Genomic DNA, 21,409 nt, shown 5'->3' with positions numbered 1-21,409 from the left:
CTGAATGAGACAAAACCTTACTCCTAAAGTGAATGATGAACAACTTCTAATATAATTTTTTTCTCTCCTGGGTAATAAAAAAAAGAAGGCGCTATATATTATTATTAATTTTTAAATCATAATAAATATATCGTTAAATTTTATTCTAAAATAAATGTATAATTATATTAATTTTTTATTAAATGTTAATAATTAATATTTTAATTAATATCATTCAAATAATTAAATAATTTAATTAATAATTTAATTATCAGATTAAATTTTTTCGTAATTTAATTATCATTCATATAATTCAATCTTCTATGTAACTTATCACCTACATATTTTTTTATTAAATTCAAAATAATTTTTCTTTTTTGGTTGTTATTATTTTTATTTAATATTTATAATCAAACTGATGAGTTCACATGCGATTGAACATTCCACCCGCTAAATTAGTAATTAATGAGTGATTTATTTTTTTAATCCTTTATTTGTCGGTAGCCAAAAAAAATCCCAAATAAAAGATTGTAAAAAACGAACGGATAATCTGGATTATTTAAGGACAGGGTTAATAAAAAATGAAGAGAATATTGGATTCCCGACCGAAGTTACAGCTTCTAACAAGAGATTCCCACTTGTAACAGTGTGTTTGTTTCATATTCACCCTTCAACTCCTTTCCTATTCTCCAATTTTAGAAAAACAAAAATCCCTTTCCATTTGCCTATGTTTATCTTCCACAATTCCAAATCCATGTAAAAATGGCCATTCTAGTTATATTTTGCTCACAGATGATAATAGTGACTACTTTTTTCACTTTTTGGTCATAAGTAGCACCTCCACTTTTCAACTCTCGTCTTTTGCTTTACTTGTTGGCCTTCTCGTGTGTGTCTCTCCTTTTTACTCTCTCTTTTACTGAGCTGTTGTTTTGGATGAGAATGTAAATGGGTTCCTTAGAAAGTCTGGTTTCCTTGAAGGGAGATGGTTTTAGGAACGAAAGGAACCCTTTTTTGAGCCGAACGAGATCGAGATTGTCTCGTTTTTTGCTCTTCAAGAAGCTAGATTACATCCAATGGATTTGCACGGTTGTCGTTTTCCTCTTCTTTGTGGTGTTCTTCCAGATGTTTTTACCTGGTTCAGTGATGGACAAATCCCAAGATTCCTTCTTGGATGCTAAAGATTTGGTTTTTGGAGAATTAAGATACTTGAAAGACATGGGTGGGTTGGATTTTGGCGAGGATGTCATTTTGGAACCATGTAATCTTTTGCTGAAATTTCAGAGAGAAAATAAACAAGTCAGTTTGGAATCTTCATCTGCTCTCAACCGTAGCCAACACCGGTTCCATTATAGAAAGCCTCAGCTGGCATTGGTTAGTGAAAACAATTCTTTCAGTTTTCTTTTAGGTCAGCTTTTGTTATTGGATCTTTTTCTCCATTCTGCTATCTATGATGGGGTTTTTTTTCCAAATATTTTACCTGAAGATTTTTGCTGATCTACTGGTTGACCCACAACAATTGTTAATGGTGACCATTGCAAATGCGTTAAGAGAGATTGGTTATGAAATTCAGGTAAATAACATTGAGTTCTGTTTTCATTTTTAGTTTAGTAGTATAATTCTGGATGTTAAAGCTAGAGGATACTGCATAGCTTTCAGTTGTTACTTAGTGCTTAACACAATCTTGATGTGTTTTATTTTTTTTCCTTGGAAGGTATACTCTCTTGAAGATGGTCCTGTGCACAATATATGGCAAAATATTGGAGTTCCAGTCACCATTCTTAAAGTCAATTCAGATGAGATTGGTGTCGATTGGCTCAAGTAAGTTGGTTTTGTTCGTAATCTCGGTTAACTAATCTTTTGGTATCTAATTATGATATATGGTGTATCCATCTGCAGCTATGATGGCATACTTGTTAGCTCTCTTGAGGCCAAGAGTGTTGTTTCTAGGTAATTCTATTTCCTCTGCAAGAAAAACTTCTAGTACCAAATATTTCTCATGTTTTCCCCTTTCGCTGTTTCATTCTCTTCCAGTCTTCCTTGTAGACTTAGTAGTTTTCCCGGTGAAGGAGACCTTTTCTGTTGCAGCTGCAAACAAACTGCAATTGTTTCTAAGCACAAGTTTGAATTTTCGCTGCTGTTAAGATAAAACACTTAAAAAAAATCATTTGGCAACACCTTTTACATATTGCTTTCAAAAGTTTAAGAATACTTCAGCATCTGCTGAAGACATAAATGTGCTTTATTTGATCCTTTTACTGTGACAATTTAAAGATTTGACTGGAAATGTTACTTTTCTGATTCAATTAATGTGAATGAGTTTACTTGTTATAGTATCATGCAGGAACCTTTTAAATCTCTCCCACTTATATGGACCATCCATGAAAGAGCTCTTGCTGTTCGTTCGAGACAATACACATTGACGGGGCAGATTGAGCTTGTGAATGATTGGAAAAAGACTTTCAATCGTGCTACTGTTGTTGTCTTCCCAAACTATGCTCTTCCGGTAATTGTTATTGGATAATCATCTGGTCCTCAATGCTTTGTCAGTATAGTACTTACTAATGCCGGAAAAAGGACATTACTTCCCTAATGCTCCTGCCTCTAAAGTGGACTTTAATATTAGATTCACTTCTGGTGATTGGTCTTTTTCCTCTTCCTTCTGCAGATGATCTATTCTACATTTGATACTGGAAATTATTATGTTATTCCTAGTTCTCCTGCTGATGTATGGAAAGGAGAGAGTGCAATGTATTTGTACATAGATCATCAGCATACGAGTATGGGTTATGGACCTGATGAATTACTTATAGCAATTGTTGGAAGTCAATTTATGTACAGAGGCTTGTGGTTGGAACATGCACTTATTTTGCAGGCTTTATTACCGCTTTTTGCCGACTTTTCATCTGATAATAATTCTAGTTCCCTCCCCAAAATCATCGTCTTAAGTGGTGATTCAACAAGCAACTACAGCATGGCTGTTGAGGTATGGTCATAATCACTTTATACTTATGTTGTGATGTAGTTTTTGAGCTTCTCTTAATCCATTTTACATTTATTTCTTTTTTCCCTAGAAAATTGCTCTTAACTTGAGATATCCCCGTGGGGTGGTGAAGCATGTTGCTGTTGATGGAGAGGTTGACAGTGTTCTTAGCGTGACCGACCTTGTGATATATGGCTCATTCCTTGAAGAGCCATCATTTCCAGAAATTTTGATAAAAGCCATGTCCTATGGAAAACCAATTGTAGCACCAGATCTCTCCAATATCAGGAAATATGTAAGCTTCTATGCTCTTTCATGTTCATCCATACTCCGGTTCATTTGGCATATTACTGACTTTGTGCTGGCAATAACAATTAGGTCGATAACAGGGTGAACGGATATCTTTTCCCTAAGGAGAATATTAGTGTTCTGACACAGATCATATTGCAAATGATATCGAAAGGAAAATTGTCACCATTGGCACTGAATGTTGCTTCAATTGGGAGAAGAACTGTTAAAAACATGATGGTTAGGGAAACTGTTGAAGGATACGCCTTGCTGCTGGAAAATATTCTGAAGCTTCCATCAGAAGTTGCACCTCCTAAGGCTGTCATAGAACTTCCTTCAAAGTTGAAAGAAGAATGGCAATGGGACCTATTTCTGGATCTTCGGAATTCTACACTCGAAGACAGGAGTTCCAAATTTTTAAATGAGTTAGAGGAGCAGCGGAAACATTCTCAAAGAAAGAAATTAGGATCGTTAATTGCTATGAATGATTCATTTTCATATGAGATTTGGGAGGAAGAGAAAAAGATGCATAGTATCAATATGAAAAGGAGACGAGAGGAACAAGAGGTAAGAAGTTGTTCTGGGAAAATAGTTGTTACAAATTCAGTTCAATAGTTTGGGGAGCATTTGTTTAAGCTGTTACTTTATGAAGTTTCATGCTCTTTCTAATATGTTGTAGTTGAAAGATAGAAATGATCATCCTCGTGGCACCTGGGAGGACGTATATCGAAATGCCAAGAGGGCTGATCGTGTGAGGAATGACCTGCATGAAAGGGATGAAAGGGAGCTTGAAAGGACTGGTCAACCATTGTGTATCTATGAACCTTACTATGGTGAAGGAACATGGCCTTTCCTCCACCGAAATTCTCTTTATCGTGGAATTGGATTGGTGGGTTATTGAAGCATCATATTGGGTTTATGTTCTTGTTTTATTCCACTTATTGATTTACTTATAATGAAATAAAAACTTATATCTAAGCAATAGGACACCTAATTCTCCTTATATAAAAACTTTCATCCTGTAGTCTGATTTATATATGTCTGATGGGAGTTGCAGTCCTCCAAATGTCGAAGACCCAAGATGGATGATGTTGATGGACCATCTCGTCTGGAGCTTCTTAAAAATCCCTACTACCGAGACACTCTTGGTGAATATGGGGCGTTCTTTGCAATTGCTAGCCGGATTGACCGTCTACACCGGAATGCCTGGATAGGATTTCAGTCATGGAGAGCAACGGCTAGGAAGGTATGGGAACACATTCCCCCTGCACACAGACACACACACACGTAAACACAAACACTCCTGGCCTTGCTTTTTCTTGTTTATTCATTTCCCTTAGAAAGCCGCTTTACCTCTGCATATTAAACACATCTTTTTGTTTCTTCTTGTGGATTAAGTTTTGAGGATTATGCCATTTGGCTAAACAAAATACCTCAAATGCAATATATTTTATTCTTTTATTAAACACATTTTCACATCTAATTGTGGGGTGGGAAACAGGCATCCCTGTCTGAAGTTGCTGAGACATCATTGTTAGGCGCCATCGAAAAGCGCAAATACGGCGATGCTCTATACTTTTGGGTTCGGATGGACATGGATCCAAGAAACAGCTTGCAGCAGGACTTTTGGTCATTTTGTGATGCTATAAATGCTGGAAATTGCAAGTAAGAGCTTTAAAGTTTATCAATTATTTTCCAAGAAACAGCATGGAATTGCACAAAATACGTTAATGTATTTACTGTATTAACGTTTTTGCTTGCTTCATTTACCTTTCCATTGCAGGTTCGCATTCTCTGAGACTTTTAAAAGGATGTATGGCATAAGTACCAATTTAAATTCTTTGCCACCCATGCCTCAAGATGGAGGCACATGGTCTGTAACGCAGAGTTGGGCTTTGCCGACTAAGTCCTTTCTCGAGTTTGTTATGTTTTCAAGGTGATATTTATTGCACAATTCATGGTTTATCTGCATGACCCGTTTAAACTATGTCGAAGTTTTAACTTGTCTTGTTTGCAGGATGTTTGTGGATGCATTAGATGCACAAATGTATGATGAGCACCATCAAAGTGGTCACTGTTATCTGAGTTTCTCAAAGGTAATTTTTGCTTATTTGCATTGATATTCCCTTCCAGACAAGACATTAAATTGTATTACTATTATTAAATTAATCTCGAATCGCTGTTGAAGTATCTGTTTGTCAGACCATCTGTGATAACTCCGGGCCCTTTACTGTTAAGGGTCTGTAATTTAATTTTCCCGTATGATTATGAATGGCTTTCAAAGTAGTGATTTTGTTCTACAGGACAAGCACTGCTACTCACGGATGCTTGAGCTACTTGTAAACGTTTGGGCATACCACAGCGCACGGCGGATGGTGTACGTGAATCCCGAGACTGGTGTGATGGAAGAATATCACACGTTCAAGCATCGGAGGGGTAAAATGTGGGTGAAATGGTTTGCCTTGAACACTTTAAAGGCCATGGATGAGGATTTGGCTGAGGAAGCAGATTCCGACCAACCTAGAAAACGATGGTTATGGCCATCAACAGGTGAGGTTGTGTGGCAAGGTGTACTCGATCGAGAGAAAAACCTCCGCAACCAACAGAAAGAGAAAAGGAAGCAAAAAAGCAAGGATAAACAAGAGAGGATGAGGCATAAACACCGTCAAAAGGCATTAGGCAAGTATGTGAAACCCCTCCCAGATGAAGAAATGGAAAATACAAATTCAACATTAGTAACATCATATTAATTTCATGTGTGTGTTTGCATCCATGTTAGTAGAATCTAAGTTTGCTAATTCTTTTTTATTTTTATTTTTTCTAGAAAGGATGCACTATTTGTGTACATGTTTGTACTTTTCTTTTCACTTGTTTGTAAGCTAACAGCATCCTTCTGGTCATTGTATGTTCATGAATGTCCCAAAATGTGTACTATTTTTATCTGGTGGAGATTGAAGAACATGTTCAAATGAAAATCAAGGTAGAAAATCTGGATTGGTATTATTATTTATTAATGTTTTTATAAATTAAAAGCAGAGTACAAACCAAATCGGGGTGGTTGTCTTTAAAGCAGGCATTTGTCACCCAAAAACACCACAAACAGAATATAATTCGAGTTTCAGTCCGAGAAAAATATGCCTCTGGGCAAGAAACTCATCCACCTCAAGCCCTCAACCATGAGTATTCACAGCTTCCCACAGCAAATTCTTCGGAGCAGGGTTGCTTAGGTCCCTCGCCTGCAGTGCAGCAGTTCTTAAAGTCTTGACACATTCGCATCCCAAAAGGACAAACTCTGGTAAGATAAATTACGCTTCTTGCTAAGATCCTTCACCACCGGAGAAACCTTCCTCAATTGGCATCGAGGCAACCTGGGGAACAAATGGTGCTCCAACTGGAACTGCAAACCACCAAAGAAACCATCCATCCAGGAAGGGCACGCAATATTGTGTCCCGCTCGTTTGCTTCTCGAACCAGTTGTTGCCACTCGGAGGTCTGACATACATTTGCCGAGAAATGGTTCAAACAGAACTCGGAGGTCCTCAATTGAATCGATGTTGAATGGAGAAATATTCGCGAGGACGAACATGAACCGTTCCGGCCAATTGGGGAGACACGAAAGAAAGAGAGGGAACCAAGTCCAAATACTATTATTAACAAATTTTAATCAAAATATATATGATTTTACTAGTATTTTAATGATTTATTAGCTGGTTTTGATAAACGTGTCATGCGAAAACAAAGTAAAGAAGCACGTTGCCTTCAAAAAATAAAATCTTTTAATCGTGTCTAATAATTCCTTTATTTCGAGTATTATGTAACAACAGTTGTTTTCAATGAATATGTCAAGAGTTTCATCATGTTATTAAAAAGATCAAAGGTGCGTTTGGTTCACGGAATGTAAGATTATCAGTGAGAATAAAAGATTACTAGGGAATAAGATTACTAGAAATGTTGTATTTTGTGTTTGGTTGGTTTAGCAGGAATATAAAATTACCGTGTTTGATTAAAGGAATAAAAGATTATTGGAATGTATATTTGACCAAATTGTCCTTATTATATATTTGTTTCTTTAACAAGTTGAAAAATATTTATATATTTTCTTTAAAAAATTTAAATTCATAAAATTTATATAATTTTTTTACAAAATTGAAAATATAAAAAGGTTTAATGAAAATGTAAAATTTTATTTTAATCCCTGAACTTCGTATAAAATTTTAATTATATATATATTTTTTTGTAAATATAAAATAGTTTAAGGATAAATTTATAATTTAACCTTCGTAGAATTTTTATTATTCAATGACAGAATAAATATATTTTTAAAAGAATTTTTTAAGGGCATTTTAGTCTAAAACGCCGGTAATCCAACAATACCTAAGGAAATGGAGATAATGACATTCCCGGTAATATACTCCAAAAAATCCACTATTGATAATGTAAGATTACCGGGAATGACATTTCCGGCCAACCAAACGGGAGAATGTAGATTCCATTCCCATGAAAATCTCACATTCCCCCAACCAAACACACACCAAGAGTTTCACATTTGCTTCGCTTAATATATATATATATTTATTAAACAATTTCTGTGATTTGATATAATTTTTTATGATTCAAATTTGATTAACAATATTTATAAGTAAGATAAAATCCGAATATGTTCATGTTCATAGCACCAATGTTGATGGTCAATAAAAGAGACATTGGTTTAAGATGGTCTGAAGGAGTTAAGACGATGATGAATTGATCATCAGATCAACTCAAAAAGTACAGATGAAAGATCACGTTATGACAATAAAAATTAAAAGCTTGATCTTTATCATAGGAGAACAAAGAGAGATTATGTGAAAATAAAGAGGGTTCATTTTCTCTCATAGTCTCTTCTTCTTTGCAAGGAAGTCCAACTATATATCATATGTTATCAGCATCATATGACAAGGAGGTGAAAGACGATTAATGTTTATTGACAGATGATGTTATAATGAGTCTATTTCAATAGTTTGTTAGCTTATCCAATAGGAAGTAACTATTTTCGTTAAATTATTTCATTTGTTAGTTGTCTTGTTGACGACCAATAAATTAGAAATGTAATATATGACCGAGATGTACCCTTAACCATATCGGAACTATTCTTATAATACTCGTAAACATTCTCATATAATATCCATCTTCGTTAACCCTTCGAAAATGACGAATAAAACGCTTAACTTTTGCATTTGACATACGATTCAGCATTATATTAATTTAGAAGTTTGTCCATAGTAATTAATTTTAAAGAATGTCTAAAGTAGTACGAACCCGTTTATTATTAGAAAATAAGAAATGACATTACTTAGCACAACATTTTAGGTAAAAAAAATATAAACAATGAATTGTATTTTAAAAAATTGCATTCATTCTCTTAGATTTATTTTTTAGTTTTATTTTCTAGTTTTCTCTCGTAAGTCGTTCATCTCTTTGTCTTTTAATTTTTTTAATTGACGATGACATCAATTTTATTGTTGGTTGTCGACCGTTGATATTCTTTATTATCATTTTATTTTCAATAAATCTGCTTGTATGGTACGTTTTCCTATGCCTTTATGATATTTTTTTTTATCTTTTGGCATGTTTTTCGGTATTTTGATAGTTGTTTTCGTTTATCATTTTTAAAGGTTGATTAGACATCGCCACGACTGATTAAGATGTCGTTTATCTGTTATATTGTTAATACTCTATGCTTTGTATCCTCTTATTGAATTTGGATACCCATTATGCGTTCGTGGATAGCTTTTCACGTCGCTCAAGTCTAATTTGTGTTTATCGATGGTCTTTCAATAGCTTAATCCTCTTTTGTGATTCATTTATCGATGCGATCAAATTTGTTTTTATCTTTGTTCGAGTTTTCTTGGTTAGATTTTAATCTTTTCTTGTATGGTCCTTATGTAATTTTAAGTTAACTTTGTTTCAATGATTATAAGAAATTGTTGTGTTTAATTTGCAATTATGATACTAAATTATAATTAAAGATATTTCATATTTTGAATAAAATTATTGATTTATTTAAAAAAAACACACATTTAACAATTTGAATTCCTAGAATTCGAGGACGGGGAATATTTTTATAATTAATTAGAAGATATACACCCCCTAGTCCAAGAAAGAATATCTGGTACATAGTGGATGTTTTGGTGGGCCGACTCCACTTATATAATGCAATGGCCCATTGCATGTGCAAATATCTCTCCACTCACAATCCATCTGTGCAATGAAAACGACACACAGCCACTCATTCACATGGTCGTATCCTTCTTCTTCTTCTTCTTCCTCCCGTTTCAAAGAAGGCGAATTGCTGCAAATTATTCATTTCGAAATTTAAGTTAGGTACATATAATTTATGAAATAAATCCCTGAACTAAATTGAAAACCCAAAATACGCGAATATCCCAATTTGTCTGTTCCTTACCTAACTAAAATGAAGAAAAGAACACCCAAAAGTCACCCGGACCTCCACCGATCGGCAGCGAACTGAGATAAAGGCACGACTTCCGACAACGGCGTGGAAAGTGGTGTCGGAAGCGGCGAGTTCCGGCAAACGGGACAAGATCCGTTTAGTTTCAACCAATAATCGATGCAAAAGACATGGAAACAATGTTTACACTCGGGCATCATTCTTAGCATCTCCGAATCCTTATACTCGCACAAGCAAATTGAACACGTAGTGTTCAAGTTGGCAGAAGCCGACTCTTTACTGAACTGGAACTTTGGGTAAGAATTTATAACGGCCTGGTCGAGTCCAACGACGATGTTCTCGCTGTCTTCGTTTTCGCCGACGAAAACGATTCTCGGGAGTATGATTCCGTAAGAGTTGGAGGCGGCGGTGGCGATGGCGGTGGGATTCGGAGAGAAAGCGCGAGACGAAGAGCGGAAGCAGATGTAGGAAGCGAGGAGAACGGTGGAGAGGAGGACGAGGAAACCGACGGCGATGACAATGGAATAGCCGAGGCCTAAGTTGGTGAGATAGTTTGAAGAAGGGGAAGGAGTGGACATTTGGGGTCAAGGGAAGGATCCATTTGGTGAAGAAAAGGGAAAGAGAGAAGGAAAAGAAAATGGGTAGGTGCTGCATTCAATACTCAGCATTTATTGTGGCTGTGATTTCACATTCATCCTCGCCTCCTCAAACACCGGGAGTTTTGATTTCATGTTATATTTCTCCTCTAATTCAATTCAACTTGTTATTTAAAAAATCTAATGGGATTATGCTTGCTCTTGATACAGTATGTACTCAGAGACCAAAAGCCCAGAAATTTGAGCAGCAACTGCTTGTGGTGCCGAAAAGATGCTCAGCTTTTGTCTTTGTTGATATTACAGTTACTAAAACATTACAACAAAGGAGAAAGCTTCCCTCGCTTCATACTATATAATGGCCTACTTTCTTTGTTTCTATGCTATTCTTTTTCATTTTAGTGGGAACCCAATACCTTCTTCAGCATTTTCACACCCCCACTTCATATCACTTTTAGATTTTCTTAGTCGAAAATAATTTTTTTTAGAATTAGATTCCTTTATTAAAAATAATACAATCAATTAGAATTATAATGTCGCTAAGTATAAATAGAAAAATGAAGACAATAGTTATTAAAAAAATTCATACCTAAAAATATAAAAGAAAATGAAATTTTATCTTGAGAATAACATCCTACGTCAAAATAAATGTTTAATATTTTAAAATTACTATTTTAAATTTAATTGTTCACAAAACATCCCAAAATTCTTTAAATTCTAATTCTCAGACATAATTTTCGAATCATATTAGTTGATGTTAAAATCAATAATTATTGATGTCATTTCCTTGAATGGTATAACAAAAGAGAGAGGACGAAATGTGATGATGCTAGTTTTGCGACGAGTGCGGAAATATAATCGACTACTGATGAAGAAAAAAATGTGATTGAGAGATGTGACAAAAGGTTTGCCGGCAACAAATATTCAAAGGAGGGAGAAGGGATGGTTGAAGAGAGAGGATTGAGAATTTAAGTATTGAGAGTTTAGAAATTTAAAAGTTTAGAACGAGACGATCAACAATAGTGGTTCATGACGAATGGATAAATATTCGACGACCACGAAGGTGACTGACACAATGGATTTTATGATTAGAGATTTTAATATATATATATTAAAATTTTAGAGAATTTTTTTTTGTAATTTTAATTTTTTAATATATTTATTTTTGAAAAAATTATAACCCTCGTATTACATTATAATAATGGAACGATACTTAACAATTTTTAGCCGTCAAAAACTAATACCATTTCCTCGACTTAGGGGCTGTTTGTTTGCCTCTTAATGAAATCATTCATCGCTGAATGTTGAATCGTTCAGTATTCAGCGCGTTTGTTTCGCACCTCTGAATAATTCAATGCTGACTGATTCAACAAAACAGTGCTAAATGATTTAACACAAAAATACATTCTGAATCATTCAGAGCCAGTTATCAAACAACATGTCACATTCAGAGTCAAACCATTCAGAGCCTCTGAATCATTCAACACTTAATCATTCTGAAGTAAACAAACAACTCTTTAATCCTTCAAACCCGGGTACCACTGAACGAAGAGATGAAAATGTTTACGGAGCCGGACAGCATCAAGATGACAGTGTGACGCTTTCTCTTTTTAAGCGCTAAAGCAAGGAACATGCTCCCACTTTTCTTGCTCTCCCAAATAAACCTTTCCCAGACCACTAATTATATCTATCGTTCTCATTCAATCAAACTTCACTTGATCATGGAAATTCCCTGTGTTATGATGTATGGTCAATGAAATAATGTTTCTAATTTTCCAACTATTCGGCCAGAAAATAAATTCTTTGTACTAAGCAACTTCTTTGCTAAGACGGATGTAGGACATCATACTAGGAGGCGAATTTTTAAAATTTTAGGAGAAAATAAACCTATAAATTTTATGGGCAAAAACAAAATATCAATTAAAAATACAAAGAAAATATTTTAACTATATACAAATTTAAAATTTTCAAGAGAGACGACTTACTCCCTCGCCCACTTCGAAGGTGCTTACACATCTAAACATTATAATAACCCTGATTTTTGCTAAAAATGTGCTTTCATGCCAAATCCATCAAATTTTTATCAAAAAAGCAAAAAGAATTTATTGCAGTATATCCAAGTTAAACAAAAAAACCCAATAGCAAAGAAATTATAATCATACTATAACTCAACGTATCCATCATTATTATCTATGCATATCATATGTATATATACGTATGTATGTATAGTACACAGCAATGCAGGAGGTAAAAATAGCTTAAACCTAGAGATCAACCTTTCGCTTGCACTTCTGTTCTTGAATTGCTTGGCTGGTGACGTTAACTGTAAAGGTGCAATTCATCTTCACCGTGACATGCCTCTTTATAATGCTCAACATATTGATCCTTCCTCCAATTCTCGAGTAGCTACTCATGGTCAACGTCCTCTTACCGACATCCGCAACCAGATTTGGACTGGCCAACAACCGATCCGTGATGATATCGACAGTGATATTCATCTGCATCTGCATCTGCATCGTCCGACGGCCTTTGCACTTCCCCCGGGGCCTCGGGCATCCCCGACAACGGTGCCATGGTAGTAAAGAGTCGTGGTGGTGCTCCTATATTTGAACGATGCTATGTTGGGATTTTTGACCGAGACATCGGCTATTAAGGATATGTTGGACCCTGGTCTGGGAATAGGAACTGTGCTTGTACCATTGATTAGCTCCAGATTTGTTATTGAAACGCCATTCAGTTTGATGATCGGATCCTTGACTCGAAACACCGTGAAGATCAATACTATGATGACCACGGCTAGGATGATGATTAGAGCAGCATTTGACGAATTGCTTGCGTTTGAATTTTTTGAGTTGCGAAGCGGCTTCGCAGTCGTTGCTGCTTTGAGCGTCGGCGGCGGGTGCTAGAGGCCTTACTTGGTCTCTTCCCACCATGGCTACAGCTTGGCAAAGGAAAATGATGGGGTGATCGGCTAAGGCAATTTGTGGGTTTTATAATATTTTAGTAATGTGAGTGGAAATTAAGTGGCAGGACTTCTGTTTGCTTCAAACGATTCCAACTGTTAAACATGTTTATTTATTACCTAAGATTTCGAGCTGGTGCATGTTGACCTATAGTTTTCTTTCTTGACCCCTGAATTTTATTTGTTTTCATATTTTGGTACTAAATCTTTTTCTTCATCTCTTTTAGGTATCCAAACTGAACCACAATTTATGTTCTAATTTATATATATATAAAAAGTTTGATGAGAGCTTGGCACATGATGCTTTCTTATTGGATGTCGGTAATTTTGGATTAAATGGGAGACTGGTAGTTTGATAGTAAAATGAGATTAAAAAAAAATTCAAATATCAAATTCATAAAATCAGTACAGTTCAAGGTTCAAATAGTACATATTATTTTATTTTATTTTGTGCAGCGATCTTAAATGGTTTTAATAAATCATTTGCTTTTTTCAGCAATGACAAAATGTTAGTGATACTAGCACTTGAAACAAGTTCGGAATTCAACTGACAATATTCCATAGCATTGACAAATTGATCAACCTCATCATCATACTTCATTCCAAGTGATCAAACCACTTACCAAATTTTCTTCGTATTTTTGTGTGTGAATTAATTTTCTTTTTTGTGATATATATTTCGACGTTTAGCATAAAAATGAATTAAACTAACAAATTTTGAATAATAGAGAAAATTAAATTGAAAATTTTAGGGTATTATAATTGATGTTCGCTTCGCTCACTCCGCTCCATCTCCTGTCCTCTTTACTGGTATATTTATGAGCCATACCTAACAAATCTCCACCTTGGCGAATATCCTGCCCCTTGGAAACTTCAATGTGGGTTGGGTTACCTTGCTTCTTTAACAACTCGAAACATTCAACAAGTCCAAGCAATGCTTGAACTTGTCTGTCGTAACTGGCTTGGTGAACATATCAGCGGCATTCTCATCAGTATGTACCTTCTGAAACAAAACCTCTCCAGATGCAACCAACTCTCTGATCTTGTGGAACCTTACATCAATATGTTTAGTTCTAGCACGATACACCTGATTCTTAGCCAAGTGAATAGCACTTTGATTATCACAAAGCAACTGAACTCCACCTTGTTGAACACCCAACTCCTTCACTAAACCAGTAAGCCATAAAGCTTCTTTTGCAGCTTCAGCCGCTGCCATGTATTCAGCTTCAGTTGTAGATAGTGCCACGACAGATTGAACAGTAGACTTCCAGCAAATAGGCCCTCCACCAAGAGTAAACACATACCCTATCGTAGATCTTCTATTATTCAAGTCACCTGCATAATCTGAATCCACATATCCTACAACCAAAGGATTATCCCGCTGACTCCCAAAAACAATTCCATGTCCCACAGTACCCTTTAAGTACCGAAAGATCCACTTGACTGCATCCCAATGTTGCTTACCAGGTTTAGACATGTACTTACAAACTTGACTAACAGCATGAGCTAAATCAGGACGAGTACATACCATCGCATACATCAAGCAGCCAACAGCATTAGAATACGGAACCTTTGCCATATTTTCAGCTTCCTTATCTGTCTTAGGGCACTGTTCTGATGAGAGCTTAAAGTGATTCGCCAATGGAGTGCTAACTGGTTTCGCGCTGCTCATCGCAAACCTTTCTAGCATTTTCTCAACATAACCCCGTTGAGATAGCCGCAGTTTCCTTGAGTCTCTGTCCCTGCAAATTTCCATTCCAAGAATTTTCTTTGCAGCACCTAAATCTTTCATATCAAATTCCTGACTCAATAAAGTTTTCAAACCGATAACATCATCCATGTTCTTCGCAGCAATCAACATATCATCAACATACAGTAATAGAAAAATAAAAGAACCATCATCAAGGCTCTTAACATAGACACAACAATCATACTCACATCGGTTGTAGCCAATCTTGATCATATAGGAGTCAAACCGTTTATACCACTGTCTCGGAGACTGTTTTAACCCGTACAAAGATTTCTTCAATCTGCAAACTAAATGCTCGTTTCCAGGTTGAGTGAAACCTTCAGGTTGCCGCATGTAGATCTGCTCCTCTAAATCACCATGCAAAAAAGCAGTTTTAACATCCATCTGCTCTAAATGCAAATCCCAACTAGCCACCAATGCAAGTACTGCTCGGATTGAAGTGTGCCTGACCACAGGAGAAAAGATTTCATCATAATCAACTCCTTTCTGCTGTGAAAACCCTTCGCTACCAAACGAGCCTTGAACTTCTCCCCCTCTTTTTCTGTTACTGCTGGTTTCTTCTTATACACCCATTTGCAACCAATCGGCTTCTTACCCTCAGGAAGGGGAACTAACTCCCATGTGCGATTGTGATTCAAAGACTCCATCTCCTCAACCATGGCTGCCATCCACTTGTCGTTTTCCTGACTAGTAACGGCATCATGAAAAGTAACTGGATCATCACTGCTAACAGTAAGTGCAAAAGATACCAAGTCTTCAAAACCCAATCTGTTCGGAGGCTTATATTCGTCCGTCTCACCCTGTCTCTGGCGAGACTATAATCCTGCAAATCATCCGTAGTGGAACCACCAGAAGTCGGTTGAGAAGTTTCTGGTTTCTCAACTGGAAACTGCTCGAAATCTACCACTGTCGTGTCTTGCTTCTGCTGCAACATAGACTGTTCATCAAAAACGACATCTCTACTAATCACAACTTTCTTCGCAACTGGATCCCAGAACTTGAATCCTTTGACACCTTTCTTGTAACCCAGAAAAATGCACTCCTTCGATTTTGCATCAAGTTTGGATCTCTCATCAGCAGGTACATGCACATAAGCAGGACAACCAAAAATCCGTAAGTTATCAAAACTAACATCATGACCAGTCCATACCTCTTCTGCAACTTTCCCAGCCAGCGATGCCCTTGGCGATCTGTTGATAAGGTAACACGCCATGTTAACAGCCTCAGCCCAGAAGTGTTTGGGAAGCCCCGCATTCAACCGCAAACATCTGGCTCTTTCATTCAACGAGCTGTTCATTCGTTCCGCAACACCATTCTGTTGTGGTGTCTTGCGCACTGTAAAATGCCTCTGAATCCCATGCTCCTTACAGAATTGTAGGAACTGTGATTCTGTGTACTCCGTACCATTGTCAGACCGCAAACACTTGATTTTTCGTCCTGTTTGGTTTTCTACCTCAGCTTTCCACAGCTTGAACTTCTCAAAAACTTCATATTTCTGTTTCAAAAAATACACCCAAACTTTTCCGTGAAAAATCATCAATAAAAGTAACATAGTACCTAGATCCACCCAAAGACGATGTCGTGGAAGGCCCCCATACATCAGAATGCACATAATCAAGAATCCCTTGAGTTGTGTGCTTCGCAGTCTTGAAACGGACTTTAGTCTGTTTACCAAGAACACAATACTTGCAAAAATCGAGCTTACAGCTTTTGACACCATGCAACAAGTTTCTCTTATGTAATTCTGCCATACCACGTTCACTAAGATGAGCAAGGCGCATATGCCACAATTTTGTCGTATCATCACAGGACTCAACAGAGTGAACTCCACCTGCAACGGTACTCCCTAACAATCTGTAGATATTCCCTGCAGTCATCTTGCCTTTCATCACAGTCAATGCTCCTTTAACAATCCGAATGGTTTCCCTATCCTCGTCAGCCTTAGGGATAAAACCATTCTTGTGCAAAGTGCCCAAGGAAATCAAATTCTTCTTCAAGTTTGGGATATGTCGAACACCACTCAACGTCCGAACGGAGCCATCGTGCATCTTAATTCTGACATCACCAATACCAACAATATTGCAACATCGATCATCACCCAAATAAACCGAACCAGAATTAACCGGCCTGTATGTCAAAAACCATTCCCTATTTGGCGTGATGTGATAAGAACATCCAGAATCAAGAATCCAAGCATCCGTCAATTGTGTCGTTGAAATAGAAAGCATATCACCCTCACTGCAATCAGAAGTATCATCCTCGACCACGTTCACAGACTTGGATGAGCCATCACGCTTCTCATCAGTCTGCTTTTTCAACTTTGGACAGTCTCGCTTCATATGTCCCGCCTCCTTGCACTTGTAACAGTGAATCGTCTTCTTATCCCTGGATTTGGATCTGGAATTCCGCTTCCCGGACCCTACCTTCTCTGGCTTCCGTCCACGATCTTGATTACCCTTGACATATAAGCTATCGGCTTGAGAGCTTTCCCCTGCATTCTGCTTCCGCTGGTTGTGAGCCAACAAGGCTGCAGTAATCTCCTCAACGTTGATAGTCTCTTTCCCATATGTAAGAGTAGTCACCATGTGTTCGTAAGAGGAAGGCAACGAACACAACAGAATCATCGCTCTGTCTTCATCCTCAATTTTCACATCAAGCCGAGCCAGATCAGAAACGATTTGATTGAAGACATTCACGTGTTGCGCCAAATCGTGATCGTCCTGCATCTTCAACCCATACAACCGCTGCTTCAGATACAGTTTTGTCGTTAAGGATTTGGACATAAACTGACTTTCCAACTTCCTCCAAATTTCGTCTGGAGACGATAGATGCATGACGTGATACATGACCTCGTCCGCCAAGCATAATCGTATGGTTCCTGCCGCTCGCTGCTGCAATTCTTCCCAATCTTCCTCATCCATCGACGCCGGCTTTGTAGGTCGCAAAGCCTTCAAGATCCCTTGCTGCGCCAATAGATCCTTCACCCTCGTTTGCCATAATCCGAAGTTACCCTGACCATCGAATTTCGCGACTTCGAATTTTGCTCCTGACATCTGATACCAATTATTGAATAAAACTTCTAGCGCCGCCTAGGCACCGAGGACGTAAGCACATTGCCGAACCTCGTAAAATTCTCGTGTTCTTTCGTTTTCTTTACCCGTTTTCGTCAACAATAATTTTTGCAATTATCGAATGTTATTAGAACTGACTTCAGAGAAGCTGCCCTTTGATGAAGAGAATATCAATTTAGAGTTGGCCATTTGCCGAACCCCATGGCGACTTAGGGTACCATCTTCCTAATCAAGCTTCTAGATGAGAATTTTTATAAAAAAATGACAATAATTAACCCTTTTAATACAAGTATAAAGTTTGTTAAGGGTTAACTGATGTACGATAAAATTTCTGCAATAATCATGAACAAAGGATATCATATTAAAAGAAACAACACAGTACTTGCATACGTCCTTCACAGTACAGCACAACTAAAGGGAAAAGCAAACAAGTTTTTCAGCAAACTATATGAGTATGTAAGAGAGAGAGAGACATAATGACTAATTTAATTTAAAAGATGTCACTGAGAGTAGGAAGCTTGATCTCTCCTTTCTTAGAAATAGGGATAGTAAAGTTCCCAATGATACGGAGATCAATGGTAAGACCCACCCCCAATTCATAGTCTATCCCAATCTCCACCAATATCCTTTGCCAAGCTTACCAATATGTTATACCCACGTCCAGCATTGTCGTGTCGTTGCCTTTCAACGACCCTTGGTCCGGTATTGTCCCCGATGCTATCTCTCTCTTTCCAAGTGTTAGGTATGATTCATAAATATATTGGTAAAGAGGACAGATGATGGAGCGGAGTGTGTTAGGAAATAAAACGAGTAATTTTCTTATAATCATATTAGTAAGAATGTAAAATAAAAACGAAAAAATAATACCTGAAATTGATAACGGAGTTCGGCCAATTATGCTTACGTCTCCAGACTGCTGCAGATCTTTTAGTAAAGAGAAAATTTACATATGTTTACAAAACACTCAAAACTCACAAGAAAACTCTCTAACCTCTTTAGTAGTGAGAGAAAGAAATGATTTGGGATGATATTGAAGCTAAATGAGTTATAATATTTATAGTTAAAGTTTAATGACTAATCTTGTAAATACCTTAAAGTACATATACTAAATTTCTAATTTTTTCTTACTCAAATTCAACAAAATCAACTCCACCAATTTTGACTAATTAATTAGCCGCCGACTACTTTGAATTGTTGGCTACTTTGAATTTAAACAGAGTGAGCGGAGCGTAGCGAACGTCATATGTCTTTACAAAGAAAGTATTGTAGTGTGAGTTACGATTATGTGGGTTTGGGGTTTCTGCGGTACGATACAAGATTATTTTTGTAAATATGTAACAAGGTTTATTTATTATAAAAGGAGATGTAATCAAAACCTATGAGATATTGAATAAAAATTCAAGTGCCTCCTAAAGCACCGAGGACGTAAGCATATTGCTGAACCTCGTTAAAATTCTTGTGTTCTTTCCGTCTTATTTACCCGATTATTCATCGCCAACGCACAAATGATCAAAATCAATTGGATGATTTGTTTCCCAAAAAAAAGGAGGAAAGATAATTAAAGAACAAACCTTCCAGCACTGTTGAAAGTGTAAGAGATCTCACAAATAGATTGTTCATTCGGTTAATTTGACGGTCAAATCGATCGAACTATCATTAATCGATTTTTTTTTCTTTAACCGTTAATCAAACAGAATTTTTTTTTCGAAAATATTAACCGAACCGAATAAATTTCGGTTAATTCGGTTAATTTTCGAATTAATCAATTTTTTTTAAAATTTTCTAATTTATATAAAAATTAAATATTTTATAATTCAAAAAATCAGTTTATAATTAATTTTAAATAATATATAATTATAAAATATAAATTTTATATAATTTTTTTAATTAATTAATATTGATTTAGGTTTAAAAGTTATTGGATCTTAAATTATTAATTGGGTTTTAAATGATTTGGGCTGAGCTCATATGTTATATATAATATATTTAATAATTTTTAATTCAGAAAAATAGTTTACAATTAATTTAAATAATATATAATTATAAAATAAAAATTTTATATAATTTTTTAATTAATTAATATTGATTTACGTTTAAAAGTTATTAGATCTTAAATTATTAATTAAGGTTTAAATGGTTTGGACTGAGCTTATATGTTATATATAATATATTTAAAATTTTATTTCGATTAATTCAGTTAATTAACCGATTTCGAATCGAATTAATCGTTAACCCGAATATCCAAAAAAATCTTAATCGTTCTTCAACCGAATTAATTCGGTGATCAATCGAATTAACCGAATTAATTCAATTCGATCGATTAATTCGGTTAAAATCGAATTTTAAACACCCTACTCACAAATGGGGATAGAATGGCTATAGGGGTTGTTCACAGAGACTTTAGCCAGATACTTGATGTTCTCACGGCTCACGTGTTTCAGATCAGCGTCGGTAACATCGGCTTCTGGCTTCTTTATATTGGCCACCTTCTCCGCCGCGAAGTTATCAGCTTTGTCCACCAACTACGACATTCCGTACCAACTAACTGTAGGTGTTGTAGATTTTGGATAGTTTGATGTTCTGACGATGTAGTCTGAGTTCCCAGGTGGTGGTGGTTTTGCGGTTTTTTTTTTTATATAGGGGGAGGGAGGCTTATGGGTTTGTGCCACGTGTATTTGGGACTGGATTGCTGGATCAGTTTACTGGAAACACGTACGAGAGGATTGATATTACTTTATGGTTCTATCCTTTTCCTTTCTTTCTTTACACATGTCCCACGTTTTGTGAGAGGTAACTTTCAAAGGAAGTGGTATTTTCCATAGTTGATAAGTTTTTGAGAGAATGTATAATACTCTTTTCGCTTAATGGCTATTTTTGTAATTTGTAATAAATTTAATTTATTATTTTAGTTCTTATAATACTTTTACATCAATTTAACCTTTAAAATTATTTAAGAAAATCATTCTAATTTAGCCTTTAATATTATTTAGGAGAATCATTATAACCCTCAAAATCCGTTGATCATTTTAACTAACAAAATCGTAAATCTTCTACATCGATAGAGTAAAGGATTATGATAAAATATTTATTAAATACAACGATTAAAAAATATTTTCAAAAATTTTATAATTTATTTCAGTGAGATTATATTAAAGTTTTGGGGATTTTTTTCCTAACCATTATTTTTAATAAATATTTTATTATTTATTTATTTTAATAAATATCGCATCATCATCAAGTCACGTCAGTAATATCGATAGACTAACTGTTTTATTAGTCAAAATGGATTTCAAGGGCTAGGATGATGTCTCTAAAAACCTTTGAGAGCTAAAATG

At 35.9% G+C, this 21,409-nt stretch overlaps 2 protein-coding genes and 2 pseudogenes across 3 annotated transcripts; 1 reads left to right on the top strand and 3 right to left on the bottom strand.

Annotated features, from left to right (window-relative positions):
- The first annotated feature begins 860 nt into the window (after nt 1-860).
- LOC120141095 lies at nt 861-6,201 on the top strand. Of its 2 annotated transcripts, none has more exons than XM_039156034.1 (14): nt 861-1,350; nt 1,463-1,549; nt 1,691-1,797; nt 1,876-1,926; nt 2,311-2,482; nt 2,645-2,962; nt 3,051-3,254; nt 3,338-3,814; nt 3,927-4,136; nt 4,305-4,493; nt 4,749-4,912; nt 5,031-5,183; nt 5,265-5,343; nt 5,535-5,673. In XM_039156034.1, the coding sequence occupies exons 1-14, from the start codon at nt 925-927 to the stop codon at nt 5,535-5,537; spliced, it is 2,640 nt and encodes an 879-aa protein (XP_039011965.1). In that variant the 5' UTR covers nt 861-924; the 3' UTR covers nt 5,538-5,673. The 2 variants fall into 2 exon arrangements, with proteins under 2 accessions (XP_039011965.1, XP_039011964.1); XM_039156033.1 differs by having other exon boundaries at nt 867-1,350; nt 5,551-6,201.
- On the bottom strand, nt 2,286-20,605 carry LOC120141100 (annotated as a pseudogene).
- On the bottom strand, nt 9,536-10,388 carry LOC120141099 (RING-H2 finger protein ATL67-like). Its single transcript, XM_039156036.1, has 2 exons — nt 9,693-10,388; nt 9,536-9,578 (listed from the first exon to the last, which is right to left on the bottom strand). Exon 1 carries the CDS (start codon nt 10,274-10,276, stop codon nt 9,725-9,727), a length of 552 nt encoding a protein of 183 aa, XP_039011967.1. The 5' UTR covers nt 10,277-10,388; the 3' UTR covers nt 9,536-9,578; nt 9,693-9,724.
- On the bottom strand, nt 12,436-13,257 carry LOC120141098 (annotated as a pseudogene).
- Nucleotides 20,606-21,409: the final 804 nt, after the last annotated feature.

The sequence above is a fragment of the Hibiscus syriacus genome, unplaced genomic scaffold (genome assembly GCF_006381635.1).
Source record: "Hibiscus syriacus cultivar Baekdansim isolate YM2019G1 unplaced genomic scaffold, ASM638163v2 tig00110793_pilon, whole genome shotgun sequence".
Lineage (NCBI taxonomy): Eukaryota > Viridiplantae > Streptophyta > Magnoliopsida > Malvales > Malvaceae > Hibiscus > Hibiscus syriacus.
The sequence above is the reverse complement of the archived record's forward strand: the minus strand, read 5'-3'. Positions and strand labels throughout refer to the sequence as shown.